The sequence below is a fragment of the Melospiza georgiana genome, chromosome 18 (assembly GCF_028018845.1).
Source record: "Melospiza georgiana isolate bMelGeo1 chromosome 18, bMelGeo1.pri, whole genome shotgun sequence".
Lineage (NCBI taxonomy): Eukaryota > Metazoa > Chordata > Aves > Passeriformes > Passerellidae > Melospiza > Melospiza georgiana.
The window spans coordinates 2,140,425-2,160,327 of NC_080447.1; the positions used below are offsets into that span (position 1 = coordinate 2,140,425).

A 19,903-nucleotide genomic window follows, 5' to 3' on the forward strand; every position below is an offset into this window, starting at 1 on the left:
GGCTGCAAAAAAAAAAAAAAAAAAAAAAAAAAAAAAAATTAAAAAAGCCACACATGACACCAATTTGCAGGTCATTACCAGCCACCTTCAGGGAAGATAAAATAAACTCCCTTCTTTTCCTTCACCTAGAGACCACGGAGCACTGAGCTGTGGGGAGGTGGAATGCTGTGCTTACAGGCACTGCGTGGTTTGGGTTTATAAGGCGAGCTCAGATCCTTGTGCTGTTTCCTGGTCATTAAAAACCCTTTTTAAAAGACAGATTACAGGCATCTGTACTTCCCGAGCGAACAGTGAGCATATTCTGTTCCACAGGAATAGAGATCATCTCTCCTAAAATGTGAGGCAGGCCCTCAGGCGATGTAGCTCAGCTTCCCAGCGTGCTCTGGCAGGTTATTTAATATTTCCATGCCTTGAATCTCAGCAAAAAGGAATCCTATATTTAGGTATTTTCCAGTCTTAATACTCCTATGATTTCTCCCAGTCTTTGTCCAGCCAGAATGAAAACTCTTTTCCCATGGGCGCTGCTTATTTTGAGGAGGTGATGGAGGGCTGTGCAAAGTGATCAGACTCAGCAATGACGGGAAATTATTCAGAGTGGGGGGGGGGGAAATTCAGGTTTAAAAAATCCCGAGTAAACAGCCTCAGCCCAGTACTGTACAACTGTACTGCCCAGCTGTCAAATCACATTGCAGTAGGTTTCTTGATGCTGATAATTTAATGATTCTTTGGCCCAAGGGCACATCTCCCACTGCGAATCCGCTTCTCCAGAGCGGCAGCAATGATGGTCTGTGTGTAAATGTGTGTGACGAGCGCTAATGCACGGTAATGGCCCCGGCACATCCAGGGGCTGACAGCACCGACAGGATCTGTGCTTGGTTCCCTGCGAACACAGAGGTCACTGCTTTTTTCATGATGATCATTGATAGAGTACAGTAGGCAGAGCCTGAGTACACACATCTGAGCCTGTCAGTGATTGCTTGCAGACTGCAGGTTATAGTTCTTCTTTTTGGTTTTTTGTGGGGTTTTTTTTGGTGGGGTTTTTTTTTTTTTTTTTTGGTTTTGTTTTTTTGGTTTTAGGGTTTTTTTGCGAAAGTCTTAAAATGTAGATTTCACAGGTTTTCTTTTGCCGGAGGAAAAAAAAAATGTTTGTTCTTCTCCTGTTTTTTCTAGGCTATTTGCAACTCGTCCTTTTTCCTTGGCGGACTAATTGTCTAAGTTTAGCTGTCTAGCTGAAGAGCTTTTTGAAAGCTGCTCTGGGCCTTAATTATACCCGTTCTGATTGGAAGGAGAACCTTTACCCCCAGGTTTCTGAGAAAGGCCCATGATATAATTGAAAGGTGGGAACTGCTTTTGCCCTTGTTTGTACAGTCACAGAATTCTGGCTAATGGCCATCTCATGAATTAATGCTGAAAAAATAATGGATTTACTAAGAGTCTGGTTGGTAAAGTGGAGATAAGGGGGCTGAGTAAGGGGCTGACGCCTTCTCCCAGCCAGCAATTGTAGCAATGCTTTACGATCAGGGAGCAGGTCAATTCACTTGCACATTTAATGGATGAGATAAGGGCAGCTTGCACTAAATTAGCTTTCTGGGCAATACATGATCCGAGGGATGCAAAACCCTGCTGGCTGCCTGCTGCTGAGGGAGCCAGAGCAGAGCTATTTGCAATGATGCTGTCCCCCACTAAAAACATCTGCCGGTGCTCTGAGCACCCGGCTGGAAAGCCGTGACCCCAGGGCAGTGCAGGCCAGTGGGGCACAGCTGGGGCACAGCTGGGACACAGCTGGCCGGGCTCTGCCCAGCCCCATCTCCCTGCTGGGGAGCCGGGCTGCAGCTGAGCTGCAGGAGGGATGTGTGTGCTGAGCCTCCCCCCGTGCACAGCTCACTGCAGCTCCCACTTTCTGCTCTGCAGCCCCGGACTGTCAGTCAGGCTGGATTAGGCATCTCCTGGATGCTGACCTGCTTTCTGCTCCTCCTCCTCCTCCTCAGTGGGTGTCTGGGCACCAGGGTCAGCACTCGCCATCAGATGTTGCTTGTTCTACAGCAGGAGCTTTCCTCTGGTACCAGGCGCCCCCTGGCCCAAGTGTTGTGCAAACAAAGGAGAAACAACAACTAAAACCAGTCTCTGCCTTAAGGAGCTGACAGCATCTCCCTTATTCCTCCCAGCTTCTGTAAATAAATCCTTGGTAATGTCCCTGGGTTTTGGAGGACGATAAAAGGACCTGTCGTCACTCCCTGCACAGACTTTTCCTGCCATTCACTGAGCTTTCCACTCCCTCTCCCACGCAGGGAGAAGTTTGTTAAAAATTAATTCTCATCTGATGACTGCTAATTATCTTAGAGGCCGTTGGTAATGAGCAGAAGAGGGAGCAAAGGCAGCGCTCAGGAAGAGCCCTGCGGGAGGAATGCTGGCTCGGATGCTGCCGCTGAGGGGGTCAGGCAGGGAGGATTTTACTGGTGCTCCTCCACCAGGATGTCTGGCAGCAGAGGTACAAAATAACATCCACTGTTAGAGGTCTCTATATATATTTCGTTCTGATTTTTAAAATCTTCCCTTCTGAGATGGGGAGGGATCACATCTCCCACCACATTTCAATATTTTGGCTGGGTTTCATCCTGGCTGTTCTTCCCCACCGAGCTCTGGGAAAGGCTCTTCACAATCCCTTCCCCTTTCCCTCCCTCTCCTGGTGCTGCCTGGGCAGGGAACTCATCCCACAGCCTGTGAGCTGCTGCTCTCACCGAGGGACAGACAGAGGGACAGACAGGGGGACAGACAGAGGGACAGCCACGCCAGCGAGCTGCCCCCCTTCCCGACGGGGTGACTGGGGAGCTAATCCCAGATTCTCTTCTCAGCCACGCTGATCTAATTAATAGTAACTCTTTTGGCTTTAGAGGGTGGAGGGTGCCTGGATTTAGATCTGCATTACCGGAATCAAAACCAGGCCAGCTGTGCTTGTTGATGTTAGAGAGGCACAGCAAAGAGAAACAACATCCGTGTGCAGGACACAGGAGAGGTGATTAAACCTTCCTGCCTCCAGCTCTGCTGCTCTCCCCTCTCCCTGGAACCTCTGCTTTTTCAAAAACAAAGCAAGTAAAAGAAAAATTAGGAGAGAGGCACCTGGAAAGCAGAGAGCCAGCAAGAAGCTCCATAGACCACTGCAAATCAGGACAAAGCTTCTGTGATCTCTGATTTTGGGGGACCACAAACACTGTGAGATTTTACTGCAAAATGCTCATATCTGAGAGCCTGCTGTTTGCACTTTGGTGGATTGGATATTTGAATTTCTGGCTATCCCCAAAGCTCAGGGGTTGCAGTGGGGCTCAGACCTTCCTGCAGTTATAGTAACTGTATTATTCTGCACTCTGCTCTTCAGGATTGTTAAAGAATTTTGCAGACATTAATGACACATCAGTACCGTGCTCACATTCCATTCTGAAGATGAAGAAACTGGGGCAGCTCACCTGGCAAGGGGCAGAGCAGCCTTTTAAGGGATGACAAATTGCAGGCTGGAACTTCTGAGAACTGAAAATTTCAGACAAACCAGGAGCACATGGAAAAAGTACTCAGGGACTATTTCAGTTTTATTTCTGAATGAATATATTTTTATCCCTTGGTTTCCAACAGGTTTTCCTTACATGGAGTACAGGTACATATTTCTGTTCTATAAATGTCACATCTTAAGGCCTGTTAATAAAACAGCCTTCTTTGGAACAACACAGATGGGGGTTTTCCCTCATTTGTGTTCAGTTATTAGGGATCCATATTGAATTTAACATCCTTCTGTCTTCCCTGCCAGGATGAGTCAGATGGCAAATGCATTTCTCTTTTGGCACAGGTTCTAACTGAATCATTTTCCCAGACTAGGTTGTCACCTAACTGGATCCTAAATTAAGAGCCCATGTTTTATATAAAAAGTTGGATGGATAAAATGGAAGGGCCCTCCTGCACTGCTGCTGGCAGAGCTGAATCTCCTCCTGTACCAGGCTTTTCACTTCTAAACACCATTTAAAACTGGTCATCCTTGGTTTTAGCTTTGACTAAGGACTAATGAATTTTCTTTAAAATATTTCCCTCTAGGCTATGTTTTCCCTGGCTTTAGGAGCTGCAAGGTGCAAAGTACATAAAGATCCATCTGTGTCCTCACACACAACAGAATCACCTTGAAGGTAGGTAGAGCCAGAGTCAGCAGCTTGATGCTGAATTTGATTTTGGTGAAGGGGTGAAATACTTCCCTGTGCTGTAAAAAGTGCATCTTTTGACTAAGAAAATTATCTCTCTTTTCTAGAAACTTTATTGGCCTTTTCTGTTTGTTGCTTCAAAAAGCCAAGCTTCTGTCTCTTAATTTTGAAGCCCCTTATACTGAAGTATTTTATTTCCATTACAGACATAGAAAAGACACTGCATCCATAAATGCTTGTGTGCGTTGCCAGAGATAGAATCACAGGCCAGTGCCGCGTGCCAAATGTTCAACATTGATTTGTAGAGAAAATGCAGAGAGGGTCCAACCATGTAGGGCTGCACACCCAGAGCCTACCCTCCAGCTGGGCAGCTGAAGGTCACATTTATTCATATATTAATGCAGAAATGACAGTGCAGAGCGGGACAGGCTGCAGGAATTCCAACCCCACCGCTCTCCTGGGGCTCTGCTGCAGCTGTGCTTGTTTCAGTGGGCTTGGGGAAACTCACACACGTGTGCCAATAGCACAAACACCCCCAAACTGCAGGCAGGCTGTTTCCCACACATCCACGCACGTGTTGCCATGCTCCTTTGGAACACACACCACAATGGCTGCTCACAGATGTGTTTCCACCCCCCTTATCCTTCACACCAACACACACGTGCACACACGCTGCTCCCAGCACACAGACACACCTGGTGCACCTCTGTCCTCACTTCAGCTGGGGGGGAGCTCAGTCATTCACAGTGCTGGGTTCTGGATTTGGAACCAGAATGGTGTTGATAACACACTTTTTTGGTATTTGTTAATCTCTGTTTATCCTAGAATTCTTTTTTTTTCTCTTTTCTGTATTGTGCTTTGCCAGTGAGGATGTTTGTAAAAGAAACTGGGAGGGAGCAAAGCTGGGACGGATGACCTGAAGTGGCCAAGAGGATATTCCACAGCACAGAACACAATGGCCAGTGGCATAACTGGGGGAGTCACACCGGGGGCTGATCTGGGTTTGGGGAGGGGCAGTCTGACATCAATCAGCTGGAGATGAGCAATTGCATTGTGCATCGTTTGTTTTGGGTGGTTTTCCTTTCCCTTTTTATTATCATTATTATTCTATGTCACTTTATTTTCAATTACTGAACTCTTCTTATCCCAACCTACAAGCTTTACTTTTGATTCTCCTCCCCATTCCACCGGGGTGGGGGAAGAAGAGAGGGGGGGTTGCGTGGGGCTTCATTTCCAGCTGGGCTTAAACGCGGACAGCGTCTCCGGGGAATGCACACCCCGTCCTTTGGCACATTCCCACACACCTGGTGCCTTTCCTCATCCTCCTCCTCCTCCTCCTCTCCAGGTGCGCGCTCCCGTGCGCGCGCCCGCCGCGCCGCGCCCCTCCCCTCGCGCGGGCGGGCGGGGCCGCGCTGTCCCCCCGTTGCCACAGCGACGGGCCCGGTGCCGCAGCCGCACCTGCGCCTGCGCCGCCGCCCCCGGTGCCGGTGCCGGTGCCGCCGCCGGTCAGTGCCGGCCCCGCGGGGCACCCGCGGTCCTTCGGGCGGGGCGAGCGGCGGACCCGGCTGCGGCCGAGCAGGTGAGGGGCCGGGCTGGTCCGGGTGGGGCGGCGGCTGAGGCGCGGGGGCTGCGGCGCGCTGCGCCCTCCGCCCCGGCCCGCTCTGAGGGGGCGTCAGCGGCATCGCGACTCCCGGGGCCGGGTGGGGAGCGGGGCGGCGGCGTCGCTGCTGGGGCCTCTTTCCGCCTCACACGAACCCGCCGCCCGCCGAGGGACCCTCCCGTGGGGGCGGGCGGGGCTGTGGGGGCGCCCCGCGGCCCCGGGACCTGCGGCGGGTGGAGGGGCCGCGCCTGGGCTGGGCGGAGATGGCCTGGCGAGGGGGAGCGATCCGCCCCAGAGGGTCGGGCAGAGCCCCGCGGGTCCGGCAGAGCCCCCCGGGCCGGGGCGGCCGTTGCGGGGCAGCGAGCAGCGCGGCGGGTGCGCGCAGGGCGGCTCCGGGCCGGGCGCTGGCGCTGGACCAAGGCGCTTCCTGAGCGCATCCCGGGCCCTTCTCTGGTCACTGGGGCACAGGGGCCGAAGGCACTGCCCTGCTTCCCGCTGTGCCCGCCTTGTCTTTCCGTTTGTGCCGGTTCGGGGCAGGGACGTGTCGGTATTTGTGTTGGGGATGTGCCCCAGACAGAGCCCGGGAGAGCGGCCGCCCGTCGCTACCGCCCGCACCCGCCGGGGCAGCGTTTACACCGCATCCTTCGCAGCGCCTTTTGCATCGCGCCTTTCCACTTTACAAAGTGTCGTTTTCTGAGCAGCACAGGGCCTGCAAAGGGCTGGACGGGCGGATTGTGTTTATTTTGGAGTGGGTAGGGAATAATTGAGAGGAGGAGGTTTTTCCTTTGGAGGAGAACGCCTATCGTCTGTGGATCTGGCAGCAGGGAAGTGCAGGGCGTCTTCAGACATGGAGATGCTTCCAGACGCAGTTTCCCTGCGCAGGACATGGGGTGGGACAGCAGGGAGCAAGGAGGGGCCCTTCCCTGGACAGCGGTGAAATGCCCCTGAGCACACCTTGTTAAATTGAGTAAAGCTGAGACACTGAAGGTAAATGTGAACACAGAAGCTGAGGCAGCCCTGGGGGTGGAATTGTCTGTTTTGATCTGCATTGCAGGTGCATAGGAAGCATCCAGGGTACTTGTTGGCTTTACTCAGGTGGTAAGATGCTTACACTTAAAAAGCTGCATTGAGCTTTTGCAATATCAATTATACTTCTTAATTAAAAAATAAAAGACAAATGGATGTGACTGTAAATACTGTGCCTTTTCCCATATAATTTGCTCATTAGTGAATGCAATTCTGTAGTGCATTATTATGACTGAGCCTCTGGGAGACTGACATTTATGCTTTTAAACTGCACATTGCTTTTGGTTTGACAATTTAAACCAAGTGCTTTATACACAGATAATGGCTGACTTGTAATATTGTTGATTTTTCAAGCTCTTGGTTGTACTGAGGTTTCAGCAGTCATTTTTAGTGAAACAACAAAGACAGGAAGGTCATAATAAAGGAAAGTATCAGCTGCTTAAGTGGAAAGAAAGAATATTGGCTAAACTGGTGCTGACCACTTGTTTTCATCCTCTTGTTGTACTTCTGTTTAATATCTCTGTAAAGTTTCCTCCCTCATCCCCTTAGAAAAGACAAAGCTCTCATGACCAATCCAGATACTCTAAGTCGTTTCCACTCCAGTAGTTTTTACAAAGTACAGCGATAATTTCATTTCTTATCATCGTTTCCTTTATATCAGATTTCAGATACAGCTGCATACTTTCAGGGCTTTAAAATTATTTCTTAAATGTGTTTTATTACAAAAATCCCACTGTTCCTTAGCGTGCCCTACTTCAAGAGGCTGTAGGTGTTAAGGGCGATATATTTGTTCATCCAGCTCTACCACGTTAGTCAGTCCTTTATCTGCAGGAGGCAGAACACAAACTCCCCAGTGCTGTTATGGCAGAATGTGGATCATAATGTAGAGTAAAATAAAATATTTATTCAACATTGTAAATAGCATAATAAAGGGAGGACACTTGTAATTTTTAGGTATCTCATTTCTGTTCTGTGGCTTAAAAAATAAGAGTTTAAAGTAGCAAAACTGAAGGATTGTTTTCATGTTGGATAAAAAGATTGCTGTATTTATCATTTTACTCAAGTTCATGTTTGACTTCATTTTAGATAGTGAAGTTTAAAAAAGATAGCAAGTTGTAGTTTATTTTATAGAGAGAACAGACATCTTCCTCTTTCTGAAGATTGATAATGCTGAACATTTTTTTTTGTTGACAAGATACTTTCTATGCATATTTATGTATATGTGTCAGTTAGTAACTAAAAGTGATGGGTTTAGTTGAGTAGCACTTTACTGAAAATTCAGCAGTTAAATAAGTTGAGGAGGGGCAAAGTTGAGTGTGTGAAATAACCTTTTCTTATTGCTGGTTGGGAAAGCACAGCCAGCAAGAGCAACGTTTACAGATGTTGGTGCTGAAGAAGGACAGGTGCCCAGCACACAGTGACACGAGGGCTGTGACAGTGCCACAGCCAGACCCTGCTCTGCTGCAGTGGAGGTTCCAGTGGTGGGACCAGGGCCAGCAGCCCCAGCAGAGCCCAGGAGCAGCAGGAGCAGCCCTGCAGGGCCTGCCTGGGCTGAGGTGGGAGCGTGCCCTTTGTTCAGGCACAGCTCCTACCAGCAGGGCTCTGCTGAGACAGACCCCCTGCTCCCTTCTTGTGCACAAATCCAATATTCATCTCAACAGCATGTGAAAATGGCAAATAGTTCATAGAGTGGGAATGTCAACCCCCTGGTTAGCACCTGCTGTCCCTCACCTCTGTTCCATCCCCTTCACCTGTAGCATCATCAATAAATGTGCGCCTGATTGGTCTCTGTGCTCATTTTTAAGTGATGTACAAAATATCTTCCTCTAAACCAGGATGTCCAGCAGTGTGATAATAGGTGTTAGTCTATCTCCACGTGAGCAGTGAATGATTTTGTTTAATAATGTTTTGCCATTGTCTACCAGCTCATTTCTCCTGCTGATGTTAAAGACTATGGTGCTATAAATAGGAACAATAATTTATTTACTACTAGATGTTAGAGGCATGAGAAAATATTGCTGAAACGGATGTTTTCAGAGTATTGGAGCTTCTGCAAGCTGTTCGTTTGAGTGGTTTTAAATAATCATTGAATAAAGGCTTTTCTTTGGACTGTGATTTCTTTCCTGCTTCTGGGGAACATGTTTGTTCTCATTTTACTCTAAGGAAACCTTTGGTTTGTATTTAAAATGTTAAAATATGTTGCTGCTCGTTGGTTTTAATTATTTGATTGAGACAGATAGGGTTTAAAATCAGTTTCTTTAAAAACAATGCTGGACTGACTGAAAACTCTTAAATGTCATGGCCTGTCGGTGAACAGAATGGTGGCTGTCTCCAGAAAGGCTGAAAATACGCCAGGGAGCAGTGGCTGCGTGTAATCCGATCGGTGCCCGGAGGGAGGGCACAAAAGGCGCGGCAGATCGCCTTTCTGTGGAGCAGAGGTGTGCGGCTCGGGAGGAGCCCATCTGCGAGGAGAAGCCGTGGGAATGATGTCAGAACCAGCAGGTTCCCTTTGTACAGGAGTGTGTGTGCTTGTTTCCTTCCGAGCCCCAGAAAAGCTTGGTTTGAGCTGAGTGGCTTTATTGTCTCAGTTTGAGATACCTGGGTTATGTAAGAAGGGTATAAAGCACCTCTGTTTGGGGTCCTTTGTCTTGGCATCCTATTTAACACCAAAAAAATCTTGCTTAGGAAAGATTGGGCATAGGTCATCACCACTACCAGATTTCCTTCATCAGCAGCTCTCAAAACCTTTAGCAAAGTGGGGGCCAATTTTTGTGTGTTTGATTGTAGCTGCTGTTCTAAAATAATAAAAATCAATGCCTTATGAAACAGAACGCATTAGAGAAAAGCATCTCCTCAGCCTGTTACATTTGTCTGCAAATAGTTGTGCAGTTCTGTGGAGTTGCTTTGCAATAGCTGCTCTCTGTAAATGATCTCTCAGGACAGATTTAGCTTCCTGTAAGGCTTCAGTGCCTTCTGCCATGTTTCACAAATATCCCTGGTAACCTCTGAACATCGTAATTTCTGTGGGAGCTCATGCTCAAGCGAGTGCCTGGAGCTGGCGCTGCTGCAGGAAGCAGTTCTGCCTGTACCACCCCCTGACCTGCTTACAGATTCTATTTTATATTTTTATTTTTTTTCACCTTCCCCAGGCATCTACAGTGCTGCACAGTGAACCTGCCACCTGAAAACAGCCAGTGGGAAAATGGGTTTGTTTTCAGCTGCACCAGTTCCCTGACCTGGGTCACTGAGTGAAGGTGATGCTGGAGCGTTTCAGGAATGCAGCACTGAATTCCTGCTCAGTGTTTGTGAGTGGGATGGGTGAGACAAAGTCATGGCTGGGCTGGCTGGTGAAATGGTCTCATGTCTGTGTGGTAATGGGTTTTTGTCGAGTTTGGGAGCAGGAAAAGGCCCAGCCAAGCTGGTTATGTGAAACCAGCTTAGTAGTTCTTTTGGTTTGTGTTTCAGCAGGCTTCAGAAAGGGCAAATTTTTATATTGCATAAATACATTTTCTTCAATTTCTGGTGCAATTCTCACATTCTTGATCATAGAGGGCAGTAAATTAAGAGAGGGCATGGAGTGTTCATAAGTGAGTATGTGATCTGTGAAAAAAGCCCATGACTATTCTGTAGTATAGTGTTATTTCTAAGCATGAATTTGGAGTTATTCTTAACAGATTCTTGTACCAAAACCACCCACAGCCCACCTTACTAACTTAAGTCCTGATTCAGCTGTAACTAAAGCAGGAGAACTTTCTTAATGACTGGAAAAAAATAGAATGAGGCTCAGGTTTATGTGTAACACCGATATTGTGTTAGTCTGGGAGAACTGAATAATAATTTTCTTGTCATTCTTCTGACAGAAGAAGTTGGTTTACTAGAAAGACTAACGTGTCTTTGCAGTTTTGTGACTGCCTGGTTGTGATTGGGCTGCAGTTTGCATTCTGTGGCTTTGCTGGAGGTTATATTAAAATAACAAATTGTTTTATCCTCAGAATGAAAGGCTGAATAAAATAGAAGAGCCATTCTTTAGGAGCGTGTGCTAGAGAGCAGAAGAGAAGCAACCTGTTCCTCTACCTGAGATGTAATCTTGCTTGTGAGGGCTTTTATTGTCACTTCATCACTGTTAAAGTGGTTCTTTTGAAGTAGTCAGTGTCATTTAAGTAATGCTTTCTTTGTCTCCCTAAAGTGAATTAGGCTCAAATGGGGTGATTTTCAAAGCTTCCTGCCAGAGTAGGCTGTTTGTTCCTGACAGCTGTACAGCCATAGCTTTGCACACCCTGGTATTGGTCATAATAACTGTGTCTGTATGAAATGCCACTGCAGGACTATTTGATTTGGTGCTCTAATAGTCTCTGTCACAGGAGTGATTTTAACATCTGATTCCTTTTAATCCCTTCCCTTGTGACAGCTCTGGGGTTGCCTGGTCTCAAGGACAGAGAAAACTCCATGTGAACTATTCCTGTCAGTGCTCCTGACCCCAGGTGGACAGTCAGACACCTGTGCAGAAGAACCAGCTGCTTCCTTTGGAGCATCCAGAATTAAATCATTGCTGCCTGGGTGGTGTCCACACAATGATTCTTCCTGCTGCCATACCAGCTGCTGTAGGAGTAACAAAAAATCATCTCCTTACTAGAATGCTGAAATGTATGCTTGCAGGACATTCAGAGGTTAACTTTAAAGAGTTTACACAGCCTCTGATCAGAAAATAATGGGAAAGTCAGGCAGAGAAACCACTGAGTAAAATAGCATCAAAAGCAGTAGAAATGGAAAAGGAGCTGAGAAAGCGAAATCATGTCCTTCCTCTGGGAGGACAGTGGCTCAGTTCCTTCTTCCCCTCCATTGTCTCTGGGAAAGAGCTGCTAATTCTGCTGGGTTTGAAACACAAAATGAAAAGATTAGAACGAGTTAGTGGGTTGCCAGTGATGTGTAAGCATTGTTGTTTTGTAGTGCAGAAGGGTGAGGATAGAGATGCTGCTGCAAGAGTGTTACTGATAAGGGAGCACTGGAGAAGGGAGGGATGGCCCGAGGTGGATGTGTAGGCTGAGTGGGTTGTCTGAAAAGCTTGACTTCAGCAGCACTGGACTCGTTGAACTGGCTTAGTCTGATACATGGATGGATGAGGGGTGAGCAGAAATTTGAAACTGGAGCAGTTTGTCCAGTTTGTCACTGAGCTGTGTTACTGCTGGATCTGCTTCAGGAGAGGTGTAGTGGTGTGATGGAATCAGTTTGTGGGGGATTTAAAACAAATGTCCAAGCAGAAGGAGAGCAGAGCCCTTGAGCTGGCTGTGGAGGCTGCAGGGTCTCCTTTGTTGTGTCCTCTGAAAGGAGCTGAGCAGACACTCTGGGGGTGGCACGATGTCTTGGAGATGGAGAGCTGATCTAAGCAAACAACAACAAAGTGACTGTCAGTAATTTCAGCATTAGAGCTGTGTTTAGATAAGTTTGGTCAGTTCAGTGACAATCTTTAAAATGGGGTCTGGCTAAAACTTTGGAGGTTCTTACAAGAGATATCCATTGTCCTTACTTAGTTCTTGAAATTGTATTTTGTGTAGCAAACAAATGACATTTTGGCAGCTTTTATTACATTTTGATGGAGCACTGGCCAGTGAGCAGTGGAGAGGAAATGTCTGCCCATACAGATTTCAAGGCTATGAGTTGGCAGGGAGCTACAGCAGCTTCTCAGGTGATGGTCACCCCATCCACGTAGAAGGAGGTTATTGTGTTCTGCTGAGTGGATACCAAACAGGAATGAAAATGTTAAATCACTGTTGTTTGGGCTTCGTTCCATCCTTTGGACTTGTGTCTAAGGTCAGAGATTAGCATCTCCCTCCTCCTATCTTGCAGCAGGGCACAGAGATGCTCTGATTTTGTGCAAAGGCATCTGATATGCAGCCAGATGCTTGTTGCCTTGAAACATTTTGAACTCTCTCCAAATGCTTAAGATCCAAAAAGGCCTGGAGCCTGCACATCCTCTGCAAGGCAAGATGTGGCTGTTAAAATGCTGGTGACTGTTTATGGTGAGTCTGTCATTAAGTTGCATTTTGAAAGCTCCTGTTTAATATTTTTTCCTTTTCCATATAAGATTCTGTGTGTGTGTATTCCCTTTTGAAGAGAACATGCATTTATAAAAAGACAACAGTTCCTTTTTAAGGTGAGCTTGCAGGAATGATAATTGAAGTTACCTTCTCTGCTTTACTGGAAGATGATGGCTTAGGTAGGTGCAGTCATGATTAAAGTGTTGTACTTAACATTCCCAAGGGAATTCTGTTTGACTCATTCCATTTGCTCCTTCTTGGCTTTATTCAAGAGAAGTTGTGAATCCATCATTTGGAGGAGTTGAAGCTCAATCTCCGAGCTATGTATAGCTATGTGTAACATTTGGTGTTGTGGTGGTCCTGAGAAATGAGAAATTGTGGATGTTTGAAGGGTGGAATGCATTGCACAATCCACACAAAGCCTCTGTCGCTGACAGATTGGACATTTGGTGTTCAGGGCCAGTCCTGCTGCCAAAGAGGAGAGGTGTCACCCTCACCATCACCCCTGGACACTGCAGTGTCCCTTCAGTGTTCTGCCATCCTTCCCAAATGCTGTGCACGTTCCCAGGGGACTTTGCCAAGCTCTGCATTGCACAGTTCTGTCTGTGTAAGAACATAGCAAACTTTTTGTTGTTGTTGTTGTTGTTTGGAGACAAAGGGAAAGGGGAAAGCCATAGTGACAGAACTTTGTGCTGTGTACGCACTCACAGCGTTCTTCCCAGCACTGCTGTCATTTATCTGCCAGCATCCAGCCAGAGCCTGGTAGATTTGGGAGCTTGTCCCACCAATTTCCATGGTGGGAGGTGGAAATTGTTCTTCTGGCTGTAAAGGGCATCATTGACTTCTGCATTTGCTGTTTCTCTTGTGGTTTTTGCAGGGAAGGAAAGGGGACAGCAGACACCAAGGCTGCTCTGAGGGGGAGAAGCACAGAAAGGCTGCAGAGGGTTGTGGGAAACTCCCTAGTGCAGAGGGGCTGCAGCTAAAACCCATCGTGGGTTGGTTTAATTGATCTCACTGATTAACTTAGTGCTGCTGCAGGGACGATGATGCTCTGGTGCTGGCAGTTCCTATTTCCTTCCTGTAACACTTGCTTGCCTCTGATTATATTTGTTTTCTTCAGAGCAGGTAATCCTGGTGTGATCTTTCAGATGCAGAAGATCAAAGTGAAAAAGCAATTGAGGAGATTAATAATGAGAGCCTTGTTCTGGTTTTTCTGAACATATAGGAACTAGTTTTTAATGAACATGTTTATTTGTAAGGACTGAGCTCTGAACAGTTACTGTCTATTGCTGGTGATGAAATATTTTTCTATTCAGGCAAGAATTTTCCTGTTCAGGTTGCAGTTACAGGTGTAAAGCCACCATTAATACCCATTGTAAGAACAGAAGCTGTAGGCTATTGTGTGGAGGCTTTTCTTTCACCTACTTCTATGACAGCTTAGGGTTTCTTTTGGGAAATCCATTCCTCGATTAAGGATCCCCTCTGAGCCTCAGTGTCCTGCACAGTCAGAGCTCCAGCTGAGGCTTTATCCTGCTGCCATGCTCGGTCCATCAGAGCAGGATGAGCACTGAAGGAATGGGATGATTCAGTAAAGCTCCTGTCTGTCTGATGTCAGCTTTGCAAGCCAGAGGATGTCACTTTGAAAATGTATCACAGCTTAAATATCCTCACTCCTCAGAATTAATTGCTGTGACTGTGTAGTCTCCCTTCCAGCAGCCCCCCAGCACTGTGGCTGTGAGGGACCACTAGTGTGACAATGATGAGGTGTTGCAAAATTTGTTTAGCCACCCTAGAAATCTCTTTTTAGCATGTGTTTGGTCCATAATTTTTGCTTGTCTGCTAGCGGTGGTATGACCCGTTCACTCGATAAAGCACAGTTGGCACCACTACCCACATTCCTGAGCACTGAACTTAATCCTTGATCCCTGTTACAAGGTAACCAGGCTGTTTGGCTCCTGCACAGAAGTGGATTTCTTAACACGTTTCACACCTTCATTTTATTTTTTTAACAACTAAATATTTATTTCTGTAGGGATAAGTCAGTAGAAGACGAAGTCAGTTCAGGTCACTGATGAAATCAGGTGGGCTCTGTGTGTGTGATTTCTACACCACATCCCCAGGTGCTTTAGTGTGTCACCAAGATGCAGGAACACTAAGTCTGGTGTTCTTTTGGGGAATAAAAGTATAAAATTAAACTCAGGGCTGTGATATGTTTAGGAATAACAAAAGTGTGTCATTTGCTCTGAGCTTATGTTCTACCAATTTTAAACTGGTAGAAAAAAATTCTTGCCATAAGACTCCATACCAAAGAGTGCCAATGGATAACACTTGCCATGCCGAGGCAAACCCATTAAGGTCCATCTTGGCCACCGTGTGTGGGCCCGTAATTGCAGGAATGGTTGCAATGCCACTGCAGGTGGTTGTCCAGGCAACAGGAGTTCTGACTCTTCACTTCCCCTTGTAACCTGATTACTGTAATGGTTTCTGCACATATAACAGAATTTAGCCTTTCCTACTAGCAGCACAGGGGTCTTCAAGGATGTCTGTCAGCATCATTCTGTTAACTGTGTTTATCTTTGGGTGTGAGAACTGCTGTAGCCAAGGATTACTTTTACAAGGCTGTTCTGTAAGGGAAGCCCAGTGGTGGAACAGGTTTCCATGTACTTGTAACCTGAACAAGAAAAATCTGTTTGTTTTCTCTTTGAGTGAAGCATTGTCCTTATCTTGCTCTGTGTGATTGGGCCTGGTGTTGAGGAAACCCAAGAGCAGCCAGAGCTTCCCTTGTGCCAGTGCCCACATCCCAGTTTGGGCATCCATGGCAGTGCCACCTGCCTGGCTGTGCTCAGACCCCTGCTATGCCCCTTCCCTTAGAGCTACTGCATTTTAGTGCTTTCTCTCTTGTTCTTGCCAAGGATTTTACCAATCCCTGTGTCCCTGGGGGTAAGGGAAACCCTCAGCAAGATGGGCACAGTAGCCCATTCCTGAGAACTCTGCTTTTAACTTGTAACAGGATTAATGACTTAGACTGTCTGAAGTCAATCCTTTAAATGTGTTACCTCCAAACAAATGGGTTCCCTGCTCCAGCCTACAGTATAATTAGGCTTTTGATGAACTTTGAGAACTTGTAATCAAAATAGTCCTAAAGCAGAAAAACCTTTTGTGGCATTTGATGTTCACACATCAGTCAATGCATTAACAGTAGAATTCAGCCATCCCTGCTGATCCTGGCTGCCAAGGGAGGATCCCCATATGTGCAAGGTAACTCACCATGACAATTCCATGTGTGTTCCCTGGCAGGGTGAAGATGGCCACCTCCACCCTGGAGAACCAGCTGCAGAGTGCCCAGAAGAACCTGCTGTTCCTGCAGCGGGAGCACACCAACACCCTGAAGGGGCTGCACGCGGAGCTGCGCCGCCTGCAGCAGCGCTGCACAGGTACCCCTGCCTGGGAGGGGCTGCTCTTTGTGGCTCCTGGCAAACTGGCTGATCAAAGACAAGCTTTTTTCATTTTTCTTTAAAAAGCTGATGGTTCAGTTGTTTTACATATTTGCTAATCAGTTCTTGCTTTGAGCAATGGGAAGAGTTAATTCTGTATTTATTGAAAGCTGTCATTGTAAATCTGCTCACCAGGTGATGTATGGGCTCCATGATGATGTTCTAACAAAAATAAACAATTTTTTTTCCTCAGATTTAACCTATGAGCTGACTGTAAAGAGTTCAGATTCATCAGGTAAGGAATACATGGCTTTGTTTTTTTTAATGTTCATATTCAATTTACTAATTTTTTTTCAATGTTTGTATTTTCTTTTCTACTCTCCAGACTTATTTATTTGTGAAGTAAACATCAAAAATTCTTTCCCAAGGTCACACAGGAAATCTATGAAAGAGCCAGGAATAGCAGCTGGAACTGCTGACTCCACTAGACAGTTCCTTGCTTGCTATATGGGAACACAGGACACAAATTTTAGGGGCAGAAGAGTGAGACTATTTTTAAAACTTAGCTGAGCTGGTGCTGTAATTAACCACAAAGCTTTTATTTTTATATATATATATATATATATTTTATATATATTTTATATATATATATATTATATATATAAATATATATAGATTATATATATTATATATATATATAATATATAGATTATATATATATAAATATATATATATATTTATATATCTATATATATATCTTTGTATACACTAGGTCCTAGTTATTTTATATGTATTATGATAACAACAGGTAAAGAGCAGGAATAAGATAATTCCCTGAGGTTAACCCTCTGGATCAGGGATGGTGTGGGGTGACCAAAGTTCATCTTTTGGATTCCTCTCAGGGATGGCAAGAGGAGCCCTATTGTGCTGTTTTACATAATGGCTGTTGTTAATTTGAAACACTTCTGCTGTTCTTCTAGAAAGTGGTGGTTCAAGAAGTGATGAACTCAAAAGTAAGTGCAAAGATCTTGAAGCTCAACTGAAAATCAAAGAAGCTGAAAACACTGAATTGTTGAAAGAACTTGAACAAAAGAACGCGATGATAATGGTGCTGGAAAACACGATTAAAGAAAGAGAAAAGAAGTATTTGGAGGAGTTAAAAATGAAAAGCCATAAGCTCAATATGTTGTCCAGTGAACTGGAGCAGAGAGCGAGCACGATTGCCTATCTGACCTCTCAGCTGCACGCGGCCAAGAAGAAGCTGATGAGCACCAGCGGGACTTCGGAGGGGACCCCCTCTGGCAGCCCCGTGCTGTCCAGCTACAAACCGTCCCCTCCCAAGGACAAACTGCCCGAGACGCCGCGGCGCAGGATGAAGAAGAGCCTGTCCACGCCGCTGAACCCCGAGTTCGAAGAGGCCTACAGAATAGGGGCAGAGAGCCGCAAGCTGGTGCTGCGAGAGCCCGTGGATGCCATGCCCGATCCCACGCCCTTCCTGCTGGCCAGGGAAACAGCAGAGGTGCATCTGATCAAGGAGAGGCCCCTGGTGATCCCACCGATCCCCTCGGATCGCGCGCCCGGCGAGTCGCACAGCCCCGCCCGCGAGAAGCCGCACAAGGCGCACGTCGGGGTCGCCCATCGCATCCACCACGCCGCGCCCGCACAGCCCCCGCAGGAGGTGGAGACCCTGGCAGTGGATCAGGTCCATGGAAGCAAAGTGGTCAGAAAGCACTCGGGGACAGACAGAACTGTCTGAGGGCACCACGGAAGCGCTGTTCTGTGCTGGTTATGCACTGTGAGCCTGTAGGGTAAATAGCACCTGCGGTGAAGTTTCTTTTGATGCCCCATGCATGCCAAACTCCTCCCGGGTACATCATTAATACATTTTGCTCTAACGAAACCTCCTAGGACTGTGTTCATATGGCAAGGTATATAAGCACTCCATGCTGTGGCCAAATCAGGGGGACCTGACCGCTTGCTTCCAAGTGCTGCTCCATTTAGTGTAACTGCACGAGTGGGCAAAGGCAGGGGCTGCGTTAGTGAGCGCTCTTAGAGAGGACACCCCTCCCTCACGCTGCAGCCACACCTGTTGGCTGGTAACTTGACCTGGCAGGGGCTCTCTTGTCTCCACTGTGTGTGTGAGCACTCCAGAGCCATCACTGACCTCTGCCACAGCCGCAGCAGCACTGAAAGTTGGGCACGTGTACGTTCACTTTAATGACCTAAGGACGTCCCCAGAGCCCCAGCAAGCACTACTTGATTAATCCTAAATACTTTGGTTTGTGGCTTTAAGTAAAATATGGGTGGGGGAAGCACCATTTAAAGGGTTAACAACCCTCATAGAAAGAGTATGAACACTGGATTGTTTGTGGGGATCGTTTTGGGTTTTTTTAATCAAATAGCTTCACGACACATTTTATGCTAGTCAGTACACTGCACTTGTAGCACCTTCCATACTGGCTCAGAGCTCCTTTTCAGGGAGGAAATGTAACTGGCTATCCAATATGGAAATGGTTCTTTATGCTCTAACCTGCACTTTTTTTTGTAAAGGGATTATTTTTGTTTCCTAAAAACCTTAGTCTTGTTCTGGGCATCATCAGACAGTGCTGGCTGCTGCCAGCCTAGAAACCTGAGCTGCCCCTCTAAAATGTGAGTATTTAGTTGTAAGTGATGTAACTGATCCATACAGGAGAACCTGGCATCCTTGATTTCTGTCCTTGTGGATTGGGATGGACTTGCCTTGCACTTGACCAGATTCCCCTATTCCTTTCTAGTAAGTAGCAGGTAGACCCAACAGCTGTTAGACTACTTGATTCATATTTTTTTTGTTTTTTCTAGGAAAGAAAGGCATACTAGGAGCTGGGAGGGTATATAGTTTTTGGATAGGAGCACTAGTTTGTCCATTTTTCTTACATTCTGTTCACCTCTGCTTCACTCTTGTCTGCAGCCTCTGAGTAGGACCAGCAAGAAACACTGGCTCCCAAATGCTGCTAAGCTTATGATGTGCCTTTAAAATTTTGGAACGTGTATTCTCTGTGACAGCTGATGAAGGATCCCTGCCTGCCCCGTCCCCTCCCCTGCCAGCTGTAGTTTCCCCTTGTAAGCTTTTCCTGCAGCTGTGTTGGTGTGTGTCCCTGCAGAGCCTTGGCCCACTGTCAGCGTCCCGGCCAGGCTGGCAGAGCTGCTGTCCCGCTCGATTCCTGCAGCATGACCCTTCCAGCAGGGCTGACCCCGGGCAGGCTCTGCCCTCTGCACCCTCTGGCACTCGCTGTCCCACAGCCCTGACCCGCCTCAGCCTCGCGCCTTGCTGGCTCTGTGGAAGGATTTGTTTCACAAGTGGTGGGGAGGGATCAGAAAGGGGCTGGTTAAAGCAAGGTTGTTACTCTGAGGTTTACTGGTTTTATGTGTATTGCGTTAACCAGCAGCTGGTTTGGTTACTTTGGTTGTTGGCACCATATTTTTATGGTCATGTGTTGTATGAGTGACCTACCCTGCCACTTGTTGGAGGCTGGTGGGAGGCACCGCTTCCAGGCAGTGCAGAAGTGATGCTTTGGGCAATTAAAGACATTTCTTACAACCACCCAGGCAAACCTTAGTCTTTGTGTGTGTGGGACCAATTTACTCTCTCTT

At 46.9% G+C, this 19,903-nt stretch overlaps 1 protein-coding gene across 1 annotated transcript; it reads left to right on the top strand.

Annotated features, from left to right (window-relative positions):
• The first annotated feature begins 5,668 nt into the window (after window positions 1-5,668).
• On the top strand, window positions 5,669-19,853 carry CCDC92 (coiled-coil domain containing 92). The gene is made up of 4 exons (XM_058037162.1): window positions 5,669-5,757; window positions 16,137-16,273; window positions 16,527-16,568; window positions 17,254-19,853. The coding sequence occupies exons 2-4, from the start codon at window positions 16,144-16,146 to the stop codon at window positions 18,027-18,029; spliced, it is 948 nt and encodes a 315-aa protein (XP_057893145.1). The 5' UTR covers window positions 5,669-5,757; window positions 16,137-16,143; the 3' UTR covers window positions 18,030-19,853.
• Window positions 19,854-19,903: the final 50 nt, after the last annotated feature.